At 37.4% G+C, this 19,426-nt stretch overlaps 1 protein-coding gene across 5 annotated transcripts in view; it reads left to right on the top strand.

Annotated features, from left to right (window-relative positions):
* NNT (nicotinamide nucleotide transhydrogenase) overlaps positions 1 to 19,426 on the top strand; it is a 107,531-nt gene that overhangs the window by 56,061 nt on the left and 32,044 nt on the right. For all 5 annotated transcript variants that reach the window (XM_055245408.2, XM_055245409.2, XM_055245404.2 and 2 more), the window contains 3 exons: positions 955 to 1,134; positions 14,622 to 14,781; positions 16,831 to 16,912. In XM_055245408.2, the coding sequence (XP_055101383.1) occupies positions 955 to 1,134; positions 14,622 to 14,781; positions 16,831 to 16,912 (422 nt within the window). The remainder of the gene's footprint in view (positions 1 to 954; positions 1,135 to 14,621; positions 14,782 to 16,830; positions 16,913 to 19,426) is intronic.

Below are 19,426 nucleotides of genomic sequence, written 5' to 3'. Positions count from 1 at the left end.
ATATTTAAAGGATTTATTGGTTCTATGAGAATGTCTAAGACAAAGTATTTTTTGAATTTATTTTATTGCTTTTGGCTTAAATGAGTAACACATGAACATGCTCTCATTGTAACAAACAAAAAAAGGTAAAAATATGTGAAATAAAAAGCAAAAAGCTTTTTCCTTTCCTGTGTTGTAATTTTGAGTTGTATCACAGACATTGTTAATGATACATTATAGACATTTTGGATATTATGTTATATTCCTTCAAAGGGTATTGATTATTATTTTTTATTTATGTGTTTTTGTAGCCAGCTAACTTGGCTAAACTCAAATTCCAAATTTTGACTCCCTTATGGTGGGTGGTGGGGGGCAGCTGAAATCTATTGTTATTTTATCCTTAACAGGATTGCTTGGAGTCTGTCTCACATATGTGTAGTTCAAGAGTCATCCAGAGATTTGAGTAGAATTTATAAACAGAAACTGGGACTCCTTCTCTCTAGCCTGCTTCTTTGTGGGATTCCCCTTATTACTTCCCAGCTGCCTTAGTCATCTCAAATGCTGTCTTCAGGATCTTCAAGCCAGTAGGACTGTGGGCTTATATTTTGTAATTTCCTTAACTGGTACCAACAGGGGATTGCCCTCAGTCTAAAGCCGTAAAAACTGGGAAATTCACTTAGTGTCGTTATATTTTTCCAAACGTAGACACTTGTCCAGTTTCTGCCTGCTTTTCATCACTGAGAAGTGTTTTTTTTAAATTTAGGGATTTTTTTTAGGGGGGTGGGTGGCTCAGTGTTTATAGTTGTTATACCTGTGGAAGTGTTGGTCAGATGGGAGACACTTATTACCAGAAGTGGAACTTATATGTAAATATATTAATGGGAAAGCTAGAATAATTAAGGAGCAAAATGTTAAATGTCAGAGGTTTTATTTTTATGTTATTGATTTTGAGTTCTGATTTGATTGTTGTTCTAGGGTGTGACTTTGACAGCTGCTATTGGCGGTGCTGACATGCCCGTCGTCATCACTGTGCTGAACAGCTACTCAGGCTGGGCCCTGTGTGCAGAGGGCTTCCTGCTCAACAACAATCTGCTGACCATCGTGGGTGCACTCATAGGCTCGTCTGGTGCTATCCTGTCATACATCATGTGTGTGGTAAGAAACAACACATACATGAAACAAAAGGAAATGGCTTTCTGAAAACATGGTTGTGCTTGTCATTTCTTTTATTAGCCATAAAAATGAGTATTGTAGGCTGGGCATGGTAGCTCACGCCTGTAATCCCAGCACTTTAGGAGGCCAAGGCGGGTGGATCACGAGGTCAGTTGTTCAAGACCAGCCTGCCCAAGATAGTAAAACCCTGTCTGTACTAAAAATACAAAAATTAGCCGGGCGTGGTGGTGGGTGCCTGTAATCCCAGCTACTTGGTAGGCTGAGACAGAGAATTGCTTGAACCCAGGAGGCAGAGGTTACAGTGACTGAGATCATGCCACTACACTCCAGCCTGGGTGACATAGCGAGACTCCATCTCAAAAGAAAAAAAAAAAGAGTATGGTAGCTTTGAATTCTCTTCAGCAGAAATAGCAGAGTATTTCATTTGCATAAATTTCCAAGACTGCCTTTAAGGTACCCAACTGTAAATAATTAGAAAATTAAATAGAAAGATGAAAATCTTCTAGTACCTCTCTCCATCTGGAGATAAACAGGTAAGATTTTGGTTTATTTCCTTATGTATGGCATATCTGTGTATTTACTTGTCTGACCATGTTGTATATTGTCCTACATTTAAAAAAACTTATATACTATATTGTTGACTTTTTGTCATTAAAAATTCTTTTAAAATATTATTTTAAGAGACTTTATCCTGATCCATCATATGGATATACAAAATTTATTTAATTTGCCCTTAATGCTATACATATGAAGTTGTTTGATTTTGATTTCTCTTTGTACATATCTTTGACATTTCAGATTTTTGTCTTAAGATAGATTCCTAGAATTTATAGGCTCATTATACTTATAGCCATGTTTCTGGAAAGGTTGTCCTAATTTACACTGCCGTTGGTCATCTGTGAGAGTTTCTACCTTAGAAGTTTTATGGTCAGCATGATGGTTTTTTAAAAAAAGAACAGAAAAAAGTAACAACACTAGTACTTCCTAGCTTTTCTGTTTGTTTCACGTTCTCTTCTTGATGGCAAGAAGATGTTCTGCAAATATTATAATTAAAGGTTTGAGCAGAACTTTTTTTTCAAATTATAGGTGTTATTTTCTAAATAATACTTTTGGATAACTGTTAAAGTACAAGTATGAAGCTAAAAGCAGAACGTGATTTTACACTGATAAATAATTTAGACAAGAAAGGGATCTGTATGAGTCCATTCTCACACTGCTGTAACGAACTACGTCAGACTGGGTAATTTTTGAAGTAAAGATGTTTAATTGACTCACGGTTCCACAGGCTTAACAGGAAGCATGACTGTAAGGCCACAGGAAACTTACAATCATGGCAGAAGGTGAATGGGAAGCAAGCATATCTTACCATAGCGGAGCAGGGGAAAGAGTGAAGGGGGATGTGCCACACACTTTTAAACCACCAGATCTCGTGAGAACTCACTAGCATAAGAACAGCAAGGTGGAAGTCAGCCCCCATAATCCATCACCTTCCACCAAGACCCCCCTGTGGCATGTGGGGATTACAATTCGACATGAGATTTGGGTAGGGACTCAGAGCCAAACCATATCAGATACTTACTCTACCTTCATTCTTTTATTATAATATTTTAAAAATCTCCCTTATTTTACAACTCAGGATTTTTCGTATGATTTAATTGAAAATCTCATTGTAATTTGGAAGGCTGAAGTATCTTTTCATAGTAAAAAATATTTTTGTTTCTTAGGCTATATTGCAAAACAAAGGAGTTGATAGCCCAAATTCAAAACAAGCTAAGGGGTTTTAAAATTAAATCGCCCAAATTACTTGGGGAATTTGGAAAGGTGAAGGTTTATGTATCCTATTTGAAAAGTATCAGGCATTGTGACAGAAGGAAGAAACATTTGTGAAGAAGAAATGTTTATGAAATTGTACTAGAAATACAGTTTTCTGTAAAAATAAACTTTTAACCCTTAGTTTGATTTTGCTTCTGTTGATGAATTTGAATGACCAGCAGGGGGCAGCAGATTTTCATTATTACTTAAACTTGCGGTTTGTCAGGAAGTGGCTTTTAGAGTTAAATGGGAGGATTTGAAGGATTTGAATGTTAACAAAGCATGCTGATATGGGGAGAGGAGGGAAGAAGACTTGTATCTAGTTCTTGAAATGTCAGCATGGGTAATTTCTCATTTTATCCTTTTTAAAAAATGGTTTTCTTTAGGTTTTTAAATTTATGAAGAGTATTCCCCACATTTCTGTCTGTGTCTCTCTTATTACTCTCTTTTTCCTTCTTCACTTAGTGTCTTTTATTATTATTAGTTATACAACCATAGTAAGTCTTACAGTAACTCTTCTGTAACACTAGAATAAGGTAGTAAGAGGTACTTGTTGAAAGTACTCTCTTCTATGTGTTCTGCAATTATATCATCTTTCTCTTATTTTTCTTATTCTTTTATTTTTTTGATATGTTTTCTCTAGGTCTTCTATTTCTTTTCTTTCCATTTCACTGCCACAGGCATGCCATTTACCATCAGCATTCCACAGATATTTTGTATTCCTATTCTGTATATAGAACTACCAAATTATTCCGATAGCTGCCTGAGGCCATAAATATCATATTGGGTCAGATTAATAATTTGGATTCAAGAACAGTTGAAGTTTTAATTAAAAAAAAATTCTGACCAGGCGCCATGGCTCATACTTGTAATTCTAGCACTTTGGGAGGCCAAGGCAGGTGGATCAATTGAGTCCAGGAGTTCAAGACCAGCCTAGGCAACATGACAAAACCCTGTCTCTACAAAAAATATAAAAGTTAGCTGGGCATGGTGGCACATGCCTATAGTCCCAGCTACTTGGGGGGCTGAGGCAAGAGGATCACCTGAACCTGGGGAGGTTGAGCTGCAATGAGCTGTGATTGTACCACTGGACTGCAGCCTAGGTGACAGAGTGAGACCGTGTCTCAAAAAAAAAAAAAAAATCCAATTAGTTAAAGATGTTTAATGTAGGAAATTTGAAAGAATCAGAAAAGGATAAATAAAAAAATAAAATTACCTAAACTTCCATTACCACTTAACTGTTAACATTTTAGTCTTTTTTATATGAATATGTTTAAATATATTCTATTTAATATATTATGTAATTGTCTAACTTAATTTTAATTAAGGTTTAATGTTTAATTTTCTAATAATTTTTAGCTCCTACTATTATAGCACACAGATATTACCATAATCTATTTATTCAAATTCATATTAGTTGTTTTTAACTTTCTTTTTTTTTTTTTTTGGTTGCAGTTTTCCTTCTTATACATCTTTGATTATTTCCTTAGGTCCAGTTTTTATAAGTGCAATTACATGGTCAAAGAGAGTAAGAACTTTTTGTTGGCTTTTGATATTGCTAAATCGATCTCCACAAAGGATTCACCAGTCAAAGCTCTTACCTGTGATGTGCAATGTGTTTGTCTTACTGTATGATCTCTACTCCTAGGCATTGTTACAAAACAAGTCAGAAACCAACAAATACAAGCCTGTCATATTTTTTGATTTTGAAGATAGAAATTATCTTTTCTTCTACAATTTTCTGATTTCTCACTTTTTAATATTAACCTTCATTGATAAACCTTCTTTATGCTTCTTTATTATAGGAAATTATAGATTTATTCAGTCTCTTCATGGCTGTGCTTAGCGGCTCTAGGTAGATCAGTATAATCATAAAAATGAAATAGCTACTCAAAATTGGGCATTAGTGCAATGCAGCAGGCATTATGCTGGGTGCTTTACAAAATATAGCTCATTTAATCCCCACACAAATACTGGAAGTAGGAAATATTATTCTCATTTTACTGAGAAAGTATCGTAAGGCACCATTTATTATTCACCTTTGTGTTTGTGGAGTCTGGCCAAGTACCTGGCACATTCACACAAATTGGTTTGTTAAATGAACATTAGAGACATTTTATTTGTTAGCTTATTTCATGTTTTAGAATCTTCTCCAGATAGACTGTGATAGCAGATATAGTAGAGTTAATATGGTACCAGTATGTTGACCTTCACTGTTATTTATTGAAGGAAACACGCAAGTCCAAACTAGAAGAGGGTGATTTTATTATGTGTGAGGAAATGGAATGCACCCCAAGTGGCTAACCAGCAATCCCTAAAATTGAATTTTTGTTCTGACAAAGAATTCTTTTGGGTGTCCTCTGAGCTCAGTGCTATGGTTACACAATACCCAAGATTGTAAAAACTGAAAAATGTTGACAGTGTCCAAACAACCATATTCAAATGAATGATATCCAAATATCATATAGACATTAACCTCTTCATGATTTTACAGTTTCTTTCTTTGTGATAGTATCCAGATTGCCTCAGAAATAGAGGTCTTACAAAAATTGAACAGCATTTTCAGATCAAATTTTCTGATTTTTGCACTTTGCTCCTTGGTTCCAAATAAATAGAACAGAATGAAGTGGATCAAAAGCCAAATCAAAAATATTTTTTTCCTTTGTGATTAATTAATTAGTATCTACAAAGCATTGAAAAGAGAGATGCTAGTAAATGGTATATATGTTATTATTGCTTTGGCTTTGTCAGTTTTATGACCTTTCCTTGCTTTCAGATTTATTTCTCACAGTGTGTTCAGAATTATGTGAATTAGGATTCTCCTTAATGTAGAATGCAATTTTAATTATTGGCTTAATAGCTTAAAAGGAACAGTCTTAAACAGTCTTGCAAATTCTTTGTCTTGGAAGCTGGGAACTGTTCAATATCTGGAACAGTGGTCACAGGATAGTCTCATTAATCATTTAAGCAGGCAAAAAAAAAAAAAAAAAAAAAAAAAGAAAGAACCAGAACAAAACCATAAACGCTAAACATTTGTTGAGAATATGATGTTGCAATGGTAAATTTAGAGATAACAATAATTTCGTTTTTAAGAGACCACATGGAATTATTATAGCTTAATGGTGATATAATTGTGGATACATGTTTAACAAGTTGACTATGATGGTTAAACTACTACTGTGTGGTTCCTTTTTTTTCTCCCTAAGATGCCATCAGAAGTGGGTACCCATTAATTAAATGTCCTCAGAGATTCTTTCCTTCTTCTTCATTCAGTTTTATAGGAGGAAATAATGGTTCCTTTTAAGCCGAGTTAGAATAAAATGGTTTATTTATCCCTCTCCTCTGTCCCTCTACATCTGTACGGCTGTACATCTACTGCTGTGATCTTCTGCAGGACTGTATGATAAGGGTGATGGAACCTCTTTGTTCACTGAATTTTTTTTTTCTGGTATTTTTTTTTATTATTATGCTTTAAGTTCTAGGGTACATCTGCACAATGTGCAGATTTGTTACGTATGTATACATGCGCCATGTTGGTGTGCCGCACCCATTAACTCATTTACATTAGGTATATCTCCGAATGCTATCCCTCTCCACTCCCCCCACCCCATGACAGGCTCCGGTGTGTGATGTTCCCCTTCCTGTGTCCAAGTGTTCTCATTGTTCAATTCCCACCAGTGAGTGAGAACATGCAGTGTTTGGTTTTTTGTCCTTGCGATAGTTTGCTCAGAATGATGGTTTCCAGCTTCATCCATGTCCCTACAAAGCACATGAACTCATCCTTTTTCATGGCTGCATAGTATTCCATGGTGTATATGTGCCACATTTTCTTAATCCAGTCTATCATTGTTGGACATTTGGGTTGGTTCCAAGTCTTTGCTATTGTGAATAGTGCCGCAATAAACATACGTGTGCATGTGTCTTTATAGCAGCATGATTTATAATCCTTTGGGTATATACCCAGTAATGGGATGGCTGGGTCAAATGGTATTTCTAGTTCTACATCCTTGAGGAATTGCCACACTGACTTCCTCAATGGTTGAACTAGTTTACAGTCCCACCAACAGTGTAAAAGTTTTCCTGTTTCTCCACATCCTCTCCAGTACCTGTTGTTTCCTGACTTTTTAATGATGGCCATTCTAACTGGTGTGAGATGGTATCTCATTGTGGTTTTGATTTGCATTTTTCTGATGGCCAGTGATGATGAGCATTTTTTCATGTGTCTTTTGGCTGCATAAATGTCTTCTTTTGAGAAGTGTCTGTTCATATCCTTTGCCCACGTATTGATGGGGTTGTTTGTTTTTTCCTTGTAAATTTGTTTGAGTTCTTTGTAGATTCTGGATATTAGCCCTTTGTCAAATGAGTAGATTGCAAAAATTTTCTCCCATTCTGTAGGTTGCCTGTTCACTTTGATGGTAGTTTTTTTGGTGTGCAGAAGCTCTTTAGTTTAATTAGATCCCATTTGTCAATTTTGGCTTTTGTTGCCATTGCTTCTGGAGTTTTATACATGAAGTCCTTGCCCATGCCTATGTCCTGAATGGTATTGCCTAGGTTTTCTTCTAGGGTTTTTATGGTTTTAGGTCTAACATTTAAGTCTTTAATCCATCTCGAATTAATTTTTGTATAAGGTGTAAGGAAGGGATCTAGTTTCAGCTTTCTACATATGGCTAGCCAGTTTTCCCAGCACCATTTATTAAGTAGGGAATCCTTTCCCCATTTACTGTTTTTGTCAGGTTTGTCAAAGATCATATGGTTGTAGATGTGTGGTATTATTTCTGAGGGCTCTGTTCTGTTCCATTGGTCTATATCTCTGTTTTGGTACCAGTACCATGCTGTTTTGGTTACTGTAGCCTTGTAGTATAGTTTGAAGTCAGGCAGCGTGATGCCTCCAGCTTTGTTCTTTTGGCTTAGGATTGACTTGGCAATGAGGGCTCTTTTTTGGTTCCATATGAACTTTAAAGTAGTTTTTTCCAGTTCTGTGAAGAAAGTCATTGGTAGCTTGATGGGGATGGCATTGAATCTATAAATTACCTTGGGCAATATGGCCATTTTCATGATATTGATTCTTCCTATCTATGAGCATGGAACGTTCTTCCATTTGTTTTTGTCCTCTTTTATTTCATTGAGCAGTGGTTTGTAGTTCTCCTTGAAGAGGTCCTTCACGTCCCTTGTAAGTTGGATTCCTAGGTATTTTGTTCTCTTTGAAGCAATTGTGAATGGGAGTTCACTCATGATTTGGCTCTCTGTTTGTCTGTTATTGGAGTATAAGAATGCTTGTGATTTTTGCACATTGATTTTGTATCCTGAGACTTTGCTGAAGTTGCTTATCAGCTTAAGGAGATTTTGGGCTGAGACGATGGGGTTTTCTAGATATACAATCGTGTCATCTGCAAACAGGGACAATTTGACTTCCTCTTTTCCTAATTGAATACCCTTTATTTCTTTCTCCTGCCTGATTGCCCTGGCCAGAACTTCCAACACTATGTTGAATAGGAGTGGTGAGAGAGGGCATCCCTGTCTTGTGCCAGTTTTCAAAGGGAATGCTTCCAGTTTTTGCCCATTCAGTATGGTATTAGCTGTGGGTTTGTCACAGATAGCTCTTATTATTTGGAGATACGTCTCATCAATACCTAATTTATTGAGAATTTTTAGCATGAAGGGCTGTTGAATTTTGTGAAAGGCCTTTTCTGCATCTACTGAGATAATCGTGGTTTTTTGTCATTGGTTCTGTTTATATGCTGGATTACGTTTATTGATTTTCTTATGTTGAACCAGCCTTGCATCCCAGGGATGAAGCCCACTTGATCATGGTAGATAAGCTTTTTGATGTGCTGCTGGATTCAGTTTGCCGGTATTTTATTGAGGATTTTTGCATCAGTGTTCATCAGGGATATTGGTCTAAAATTCTCTTTTTTTGTTGTGTCTCTGCCAGGCTTTGGTATCAGGATGATGCTGGCCTCATAAAATGAGTTAGAGAGGATTCCCTCTTTTTCTATTGATTGGAATAGTTTCAGAAGGAATGGTACTAGCTCCTTTTTGTACCTCTGGTAGAATTCGGCTGTGAATCTGTCTGGTCCTGGACTTTTTTTGGTCGGTAAGCTATTAATTATGCCTCAATTTCAGAGCCTGTTATTGGTCTATTCAGGGATTCAGCTTCCTCCTGGTTTAGTCTTGGGAGGGTGTATGTGTCCAGAAATTTATCCATTTCTTCTAGATTTTCTAGTTTATTTGCATAGAGGTGTTTATAGTATTCTCTGATGGTAGTTTGTATTTCTGTGGGATCAGTGGTGATATTCTCCTTATCATTTTTTATTGCGTCTATTTGATTCTTGTCTCTTTTCTTATTTATTAGTCTTGCCAGTGGTCTATCAATTTTGTTGATCTTTTCAAAAAACCATCTCCTGGATTCATTGATTTTTTTAATGGTTTTTTGTGTCTCTATTTCCTTCAGTTCTGCTCTGATCTTAGTTATTTCTAGACTTCTGTTGGCTTTTGAATGTGTTTGCTCTTGCTTCTCTAGTTCTTTTAATTGTGATGTCAGGGTGTCAATTTTAGATCTTTCCTGCTTTCTTTTGTGGGCATTTAGTGCTATGAATTTCCCTCTACACACTGCTTTAAATGTGTCCCAGAGATTCTGGTATGTTGTGTCTTTGTTCTCATTGGTTTCAAAGAACATCTTTATTTCTGCCTTCATTTCGTTATGTACCCAGTAGTCATTCAGGAGCAGGTTGTTCAGTTTCCATGTAGTTGAGCGGTTTTGAGTGAGTTTATTAATCCTGAGTTCTGGTTTGATTGCACTGTGGTCTGAGAGGCAGTTTGTTATAATTTCTGTTCTTTTATATTTGCTGAGGTATGCTTTACTTCCACCTATGTGGTCAATTTTGGAATAAGTGCGGTGTGGTGCTGAGAAGAATGTATATTCTGTTGATTTGGGGTGGAGACATTCTGTAGATGTCTATTAGGTCCACTTGGTACAGAGCCGCATTCAATTCCTGGATATCCTTGTGAAGTTTCTGTCTCATTGATCTGTCTAATGTTGACAGTGGGGTGTTAAAGTCTCCCATTATTATTGTGTGGGAGTCAAGTCTCTTTGTAGGTCTCTAAGGACTTGCTTTATGAATCTGGGTGCCCCTGCATTGGGTGCATATATATTTGGGGTAGTTAGCTCTTCTTGTTGAATTGATCCCTTTGCCATTATGTAATGGCCTTCTTTGTCTCTTTTGATCTTTGCTGGTTTAAAGTCTGTTTTATCAGAGACTAGGATTGTAACCCCTGCTTTTTTTTTGCTTTCCATTTGCTTGGTAGATCTTCCTTCATCCCTTCATTTTGAGCTTGTGCGTGTCTCTGCATGTGAGATGAGTCTTGTGAATACAGCAGACTGATGGGTCTTGACTCTTTATCCAATTTGCCAGTGTGTGTCTTTTAATTGGAGCATTTAGCCCATTTACATTTAAGGTTAATATTGTTATGTGTGAATTTGATCCTGTCATTATGATGTTAGCTGGTTATTTTGCTCCTTAGTTGATGCAGTTTCTTCCTAGCATCAACAGTCTTTACAATTTGGCATGTTTTTATATTGGATGGTACTGGTTGTTTGTTTCCATGTTTAGTGCTTCCTTCAGGAGCAATTGTAGGGCAGGCCTGGTGGTGACAAAATCTCTCAGCATTTGCTTGTCTGTAAAGGATTTTATTTCTCCTTCATTTATGAAGCTTAGTTTGGTTGGATATGAAATTCTGGATTGAAAGTTGTTTTCTTTAAGAATGTTGAATATTGGCCCCCACTCTCTTCTGGCTTTTAGAGTTTCTGCTGAGAGATCCGCTGTTAGTCTGATGGGCTTCTCTTTGTGGGTAACCAGACCTTTCTCTCTGGCTGCCCTGAACATTTTTTATTTCATTTCAACTTTGGTGAATCTGACAATTATGTGTCTTGGAGTTGCTGTTCTTGAGGAGTATCTCTGTGGTATTCTCTGTATTTTCCTGAATTTGAATGTTGGCCTGCCTTGCTAGGTTTGGGAAGTTCTCCTGGATAATATCCTGCAGACTGTTTTCCAACTTGGTTCCATTCTCCCCATCACTTTCAGGTACATCAATGAGACGTAGATTTGGTCTTTTCACATAGTCTCATATTTCTTGGAGGCTTTGTTCATTTCTTTTTACTGTTTTTTCTCTAAACTTCTCTTCTCGCTTCATTTCATTCATTTGATCTTCAATCACTGATACCCTTTCTTCCAGTTGATCTAATCGGCTACTGAAACCTGTGCATTCATCACGTAGTTCTCGTGCCATGGTTTTCAGCTCCATCAGGTCATTTAAATACTTCTCTGCACTGTTTATTTTAGTTAGCCATTCGTCTAATCTTTTTTCAAGGTTTTTAGCTTTTTACGATGGGTTCGAACTTCCTCCTTTAGCTCGGAGAAGTTTGATCGTCTGAAGCCTTCTTCTCTCAACTTGTCAAAGTCATTCTCCGTCCAGCTTTGTTCCGTTGCTGGCGAGGAGCTGCATTCCTTTGGAAGGGGAGAGGCGCTCTGATTTTTAGAATTTTCAGCTTTTCTGCTTTGTTTTTTCCCCATCTTTGTGGTTTTATCTACCATTGGTCTTTGATGATGGTGACCTACAGATGAGGTTTTGGTGTGGGTGTCCTTTCTGTTTGTTAGTTTTCCTTCTAACAATCAGGACCCTCAGCTGCAGGTCTGTTGGAGTTTGCTGGAGGTCCACTCCCGACCCTGTTTGCCTGGGTATCAGCAGTGGAGGCTGCAGAACCGCGTATATTGCTGAACAGCAAATGTTGCTGCCTGATCGTTCCTCTGGAAGCTTCGTCTCAGAGCGGTACCCAGCTGTGTGAAGTGTCAGTCTGCCCCTACTGCAGGGTGCCTCCCAGTTAGGCTACTTCGGGGTCAGGGACCCACTTGAGGAGGCAGTCTGTCCGTTGTCAGATCTCAAGCTCTGTGCTGGGAGAACCACTACTCTCTTCAAAGCTGTTAGACAGGGACATGTAATTCTGCAGAGGTTTCTGCTGCCTTTTGTTCAGCTATGCCCTGCCCCCAGAGGTGCAGTCTACAGAGGCAGGCAGGCCTCCTTGAGCTGCGGTGGGCTGCACCCAGTTCGAGCTTCCCGGCTGCTTTGTTTACCTACTCAAGGCTCAGCAATGGTGGGCGCCCCTCCCCTAGCCTCGCTGCCACCTTGCAGTTTGATCTCAGACTGCTGTGCTAGCAATGAGCAAGGCTCTGTGGGCGTGGGACCCTCCAAGCCAGGCATGAGATATAATCTCCTGGTGTGCCATTTGCTAAGACCATTGGAAAAGCGTGGTAGTATTAGGGTGGGAGTGACCTGATTTTCCAGGTGCCCTCCGTCACTGCTTCCTTTGGCTAGGAAAGGGTATTCCCTGACCCTTTGCACTTCACCTGCTTCAGCTCACGCTTGGTGGACTGCACCCACTGTCCTGCCTGCACTGTCTGACAAGCCCCAGTGTGATGAACTCGGTACCTCAGTTGGAAATGCAGAAATTACCCATCTTCTGCATCTCTCATGCTGGGAGCTGTAGACTGGAGCTGTTCCTATTTGGCCATCTTGGAACCCAATCCTCACTGGACTTTTTTTTTTAAAAAGTTACCTATGACAGAAATATCTTAATGTCCGAAATAGTCCTTTAAATCAATTTTAAGGGCAAAAATTTGGTAGAACATATATTTTGATAACAATTTCAGAATTGTATAATTCAAAACTAGAAAGGATTAATCTAGATCAATGAGTTGAATGTTTGGGAAGTCTCAAATGTGGCTATTTGTGTTTTAAATGTTGGGTTTAAATATGGGAGGAATGTGTTAGGAATTTAAAACATCATGTCAGCTAGGGATTGTGAACTTAATTAAAAGCATTACTTTAGCTGGGCACTGTGGCTCATTCCTATAATCCCAGCACTTTGGGAGGCCGAGGCAGGCAGATCACTTGTGTTCAGGAGTTTGAGACCAGTGTGGCCGACATGGTGAAACCACATTTCTACCAAATATATAAAAAGTTAGCCAGGTGTGGTGGCGTGCACCTGTAATCCCAGCTACTCTGGAGGCTGAGGCAGGAAAATCTCTTGAACCCAGGAGGCGGAGGTTGCAGTGAGCTGAGGTCATGCCGCTGCACTCCAGCCTGGGTGACAGAGCGAGACTCCATCTCAAAAAAAAAAAAAAAAAAGGCATTACTTTAATTCTTTCACCCTCTTATCCTTTAATAATACATTTAAAGACATTTCAGATTTTATTTTGTATGTAATAATCTTAGACAAATTTGTCAAACTTTGGGCTCTGTAAAATGTCAATGTTGTGTCTGATAAATGAGTTTAGATTGAAAGAACAATTACAATTCTGGCAACATTTTGATTCATCATGTTTGAAATTTACGTTATTTAGGCTTTATTAAAGTATGGCTTCTTGCTCATCTTCTGTGTACCTTTTCTTCCCTGCCTTTGCCTGGGCCCTACTCAGCATAATGGAAATGTCTCCACCAAGCTGGTAGCAGGCTGAGCCATCACTGTGTGGGGTGGACATAGTTTTCTCTATATGGTACTTATCATTGAAGATCTTGGTGCTTTTTTACTTTTTTAATACTAAAGTGTTGTATTTTTTAAAAAAGCAATAGATTGACACTTATATAGCCTTTAAGTGGTATAATGAAGCAATAATATATTTATTACAGCACTTAAAATAGAGTTCAATAAGTTTTGGGAAATTTTTTCTGAAGTGATAAAGTCAGTTATGATTATGTAGAATGACAGCTTCGATCACATGCAGTGATTTGAATTCTTAAAATGCATTTGATTACTCAGAACAACTAGTTTTTTTTTCCTTTTCTTTTACTACCCCACCTCCAGAGGTCTACAAATGAACTGTTTTCAAAACCAGATCAGTTATTGTCACATATTTCAGCAGTGGCATTCCTATGGTACATTCTTGAGTGATTATAAATGAGCATGAGAAGTTCATTTCTCTTATTTTTATTTTGAGATTATTTTTCTAGTTAAAAGAGTGAGTATAAATTTTAAAGAGTATATAACCTTATTCTTCTACCTATTTGGAAGTGAAATATTTTAGAGTCCTAATGATGAACCCAGTTACTTCTATTAAAACTTAGGTATGGGGCTTTGTGGAGCTATAATTGATTTGGAAAATAAGACAGTACCAACCCCCATATTTCTATTTTCTTGATGACAGAGGGCAGCAAAATTCTAGACGAAATGGATCTTCACTGTTTTGATTCTTACCAGTTGCTTCTTCACAGCTGGTATCTGTGAAGATGGAATCTGTAGCAGAATTCAGCTGAGAGATAAAATTGTTCAATCAGCATTCAGACAGTAATAAGTAGATGTGATTTTTTCATTAGTTTATTAATTTTACTGATAATTTGTTCTTGGTTTCTATTTTTTTTTACTGAAAATATATCAGTTTGCAATTGATTTGATAGGGAAAAAGATAATGTTGTTCTCAGATATCTTCTGTCATTTCAATTTTTGAAGTGATTTTCAGAAACCAGCTGAAATTTATCTGATTAAAGTGTTTTAAATGGTCAAATAAACCTTTTAAAATGATTCCAAATATCTATACACAACATTTGTACCATTCTCACAAAGTTATGTGTATTAAACTCTCACAGCTGATAATTTGGCTCTCTAGGCAATGAATCGCTCCCTGGCTAATGTGATTCTTGGAGGCTATGGCACCACTTCAACAGCTGGTGGAAAACCCATGGAAATTTCTGGCACACATACGGAAATCAACCTTGACAATGCAATTGACATGATTCGAGAAGCTAATAGCATTATTATTACACCAGGTAAAGAAAAAAAGCAAAAGCAAATAACCTATAATAGCTGTTATAATTGATGACGTTAAAATTTCTTATAATAGAAAAGTAGAATTGAAACTTCTTTAGTTTTGAAAATATAATGGAAACTTAATAGCAATTCTATGATTACTTAGTGAAAAATACTGAGAATTCTCAGTTTAAGTTAACATTTTGGAGATCGCATGGAAATTCTATAAATTCTTACAGTGGGTTCTAGCCATGTCATTCTGTGATTATGTATACATGTTTACATCATTTTCGAGTCTTTTTTTTTTCTCATTGATAATTTTTGGGCCCGTTGTCAAGATTAAATTAGATATAGTATATGAAAGTCTTTAGCTCACTCATTAGAGTTGCTCAATAAATGTTATTCTTTTTTCAAAAATGATTATTTAAAAAATGATCAAGAATCATGTTGTTTTCAACAAAATGAGGCAATGTGGCCTAGTAGAAAGAGCTTGGTATTGAGTCACGATACCTCACTTTTGTTCTTAATTTTGCCTCTAACAATCTATGTGACATTGCCCAAGTCATTTAATTCTCCAGGCCTCAATTTTCCAGCTTTCTGAGTTTTAGCTCAGTTCTTCCTCACTGTTATCACAGGATGCTGTGGTATTATGAGAAATACATTGGTTTCAGATTAAGATTTTAACTCTATCATGTTATCAAACGAATTTTCTGTAAATAAAATCTACTGATTTGACATGTGAGTAGTTTACTAGTTAGTTATGTACTGAAGTAAAAATAGGAGACATTAGCGGAATTGAATGTTAAAGTGTAAGCCTTCCCAACTTGGGACAATATCACTTTTTAGGGGCATTTGAAATAGGTGGATTTGGGTTTTTGGTTGTCCAAAGATGGGACTGCTCCTGTCAATTAGTGGATGGAAGCAGATAAATGAAATGTACTGTAATGTGTGGGACACTGCTGCATAATGAATCATCACACCCAAAGTAGCACTGGTCTTACCTATTGAGCAGTGCTGTTCTGTAGTATAAAGGTGTAAAGATGTAGAGGACACAATCTATTTCTTCCAGGCATTTTCCATCTAGTGATGAAGTCAGATAGGTAGATCAGTAATGCAAGGTGGGTTATGATAAGGGCTAAACTGAACTATGTAGACAATTTTTCAATCACAAGAAACCTATGAAGGTTTGTAGGGAGGTGAGGATTTGTTTTTAGGACTTAGAGGATAGATGGTGTTGGGATGGGAGAAGCCAGCGGGAATAGCTTGAGCAGAGACTTGGCATTTGAAAAAACTGGGATAGAAAAGTGGGGACAGATGTGAGTTTCATTGTGCAGGTAGAATGGATAGAAAGGATGGTGAAGATGACTGAAGTTCTTGGTTATACCTGTAATAACATCAGAAATATTGAAACAGTTTTTGGAGTGTGGGGTGGGGGGAAATTTTGAGTTCTTTTTTTGAGACATTAAATTTGAGGTGGAGATGGGACAAGAGGCATGTTATACTGGTGCTCAAATGACAGGTCAAGCCTGCAGACAGATTGGGAATCATCAGATGGTTGTTGAAGCCATGAGACGAGCTGAGATTTTCAAGGAGAATGTGAGGGGCAAAGTTAAAGTCCTTTGGAAACTTTGTCATATAAGCGGAGAAAAGAAGGAGAAAAACTATTCAAGGAACTAGAGGAAGAATAATAACAAAGTTAGGCTGGGACAGGGGACTGCAGTGTCATCAAAGCCAAGTATGAAGAGAGTTTAAAAACATGAGAGAGAGAGAGACAGAGACAGAGAAAGAGACAGGAGAGGGAACACCCAAGGGTGTGTGCAGTGTCGGGGGCGGGGGTGCACAGCAGCATGAGACACTACAGAAGATTGAGGAGCAATCATTACATTTTCAATTTCAAATTTAGGGCAATATTTTTAAAAGCCCAGCTTATAAATTTGCTTTCATTTCTAGTCCTGTTAAATGATTGCCTCTGTTGGCATCAACATGTGTTTTGATCAAGAGATAAGTTATACTTCATGTAATTTCAAAATAAAAAACACATTCTTCTGTGTTCTTAATGTTCCTTGCAGGCTATGGTCTCTGTGCAGCCAAAGCTCAATACCCCATTGCTGATTTGGTAAAGATGCTCACTGAGCAAGGCAAAAAAGTCAGGTAAGCGTTTGCAGTGGAGGGGCTTGCAGTATGTGTAAAGATGTGTGTGTGGAGAAAAGGAAATACAGTGGACCCTTGAACAATGTAGGGGTTAGGGCACTGATCCACCCATACAATTAAAAATCCATATATAACTTTTGACTCTCCAAAAACTTACCTACTAATGGCCTACTGCTGATCGGAATGCTTACTGATAACATAAGCAAAATATGTAACAATTAACAAATTTTGTATGTTATATATATTAAATAGTAGAGAAAGGAAAATGTTACTAAGAAAATCATAAGGAAGAGAAAATATATTTACTATTCCTTAAGTGGAAGTGGATCATCATAAAGGTTTTCATTCTTGTCTTTACGTTGAGTGAGATGAGAAGAAGGAGGAAGAGGAGTTGTTGGTCTTGCTCTCATGAGTGGCAGCGGTAGAAGAAAATCTGTGGATAAGTGGACCCTCACAGCTCAAACCCATGTTGTTCAAGGGTCAGCTGTATGTGGCTTCTGAAAAAGATGACTGTTTCTTAAAGTGGTGTTTTACATGTGTAATCCTAGGTAAAGAAGTTAAGTTGTTAATGAACAAGCCATATTCTGGTCTTAGTCTTACTAGTTAGATTTTACTGTCCCTGGATTAGCATCAACTCAAATATTATCAACTCATTTTAGAAAAGGAAAATTTGTTATTCCAAATTCTTGGATATTTATTAATGGGGAAATTGGATGTCTTGTTTCTCTGTGGTTTGATTTGAGGAAAGAGGTGAAGCGAAGCATTTTAACTACATCAAGTTGTATCTTTTTGGTTTCCGGTCACACTGAATAAAAACAAAAGGTCTTAAAAGAGAGGCATTGAAGAGCAAGACCAAGTAATAAACCTGTGCGCTGGTTACTGTTTTGCTGAGTTAGCTCTCATATGCTCAGGGTGGAAAAGACTGCTGAAAGTGTTCTTTTCATAAAGCGATCCACGTTTTGAAATATGAATCAGAGCAGCAGCTGTTCCTGCCACTTGCCATTTGGGCATTGGCCTGCTCTTGGGAGGATATTAAGCAGAATGGCAAAGTTGAAGACTCTGTTTTACTAGCTTATTCTCCATGACATTGGATAAAGGGCTTGAAGAACATACAAATAGGGCCATTGGGTGATGAACGTGGTGACCCTCAAGGTACTTTGCATCTGTCCTGCTCACCTTTGGGTCCTCATTCTGGGACTCTGATGTTACTTAGGAGTCAGAGAATAGAGGCTATGGAGTTATCCCTGGTAGGACAACTGCTGCCCGTTTTGTGGGGAGGCTGGTTCACTGGCAGTTGCATTGATGTGACACTGTCGGAAAGACAAGGTGACTCATTACATAGAATTAGTTTGTTTACCAGGATGTTAATGTTTGTGAACAAAACTGTTAATTTCTGTTCATAAAAGTTTTAGACATCAACCTTATGCTTTTGTCTGGAGACAGATGATGAGAAAATAAGCCAAACAGTGTTCCTAGAGCCAGTCAGAGTACTTGTGCTGGACTGGATGCAGAATCCTAATCTCTGGCTGGAATGTCCCAGCTACTAGTAGTGGTGAAAGAAACTTAGATGATGAAATCAGGGGGCTACCTTAATTGTATTAGTGTCAGCAGTTAATTGTATTAGTGTCAGCTGCACTTTATTTCTTCCTTCCTTTCTTTCCTACGCTTCGTTTCTTCTCTCACTCCTTCCTCCAATCTACAGTTTGTGTTTGTCAAATATATAGAATCAAAATACTATTTGGTGGTGGGACCAGCATTTCTGTGATAAGATTTTCATGTTTATTGAGAACCTTAGATGAATTGAAGATAGAAGATGAGAAAAGTCATTGACTTTATTTTTAACTTTTTACATAAGAAGTCTACTTTTTAGTTACTTATTCCAATTTTTACATAGGATATTAAGCTGTGCTTTTTAAAGCCATCATTTTGCTACTGAGAACGTTTGTAGGCCTGCAAATGAAAAGGATGTGTTAAACAACGTTTTATGATTTTCCTAAAAAGAAACTGTTTTCTCTATTCAGTCCATATGTGAAAAAGTCTAATATATTCGTAATGCCCTCTTTCACCACATAAATGTTTAGGAGATGGGTGGCAATCATAACAGAGAAAGAAAAATGCCTTTCATGTCTTAGTTATACTTAGGGAAGGGAAGGATTAATTTGACATACCTCTCTTGTTACCCATTGATCAGCCTCGGTTAACCAGACATCTTGGAAAATCAGTCCAGTGTTAAATAGGTGGATGTGGAGTGAATAGCATAGTGACTGTAGTGTAGCTTGAAGGAAGGCAGCACCTTAAGGGAAATGTCAAAGGAAATAAGAGAGATGGGAAAAATGATCTGAAAGGAAAAAGGATAAGACAAATGAATTTTTTGTTTCTGATCTGATTAAAATTAGAATTTTATCTATGAGGACATGATATAAACTACTGTTGTAGGATGATTTCTGTGACATTGCTTGGAAAGAGTAATTATTTGATGACAGGTTTATGAGAAGTATTTAATTATATATATGT

This window comes from Symphalangus syndactylus, chromosome 16 (assembly GCF_028878055.3).
Source record: "Symphalangus syndactylus isolate Jambi chromosome 16, NHGRI_mSymSyn1-v2.1_pri, whole genome shotgun sequence".
NCBI lineage: Eukaryota > Metazoa > Chordata > Mammalia > Primates > Hylobatidae > Symphalangus > Symphalangus syndactylus.
The sequence above is the reverse complement of the archived record's forward strand: the minus strand, read 5'-3'. Positions and strand labels throughout refer to the sequence as shown.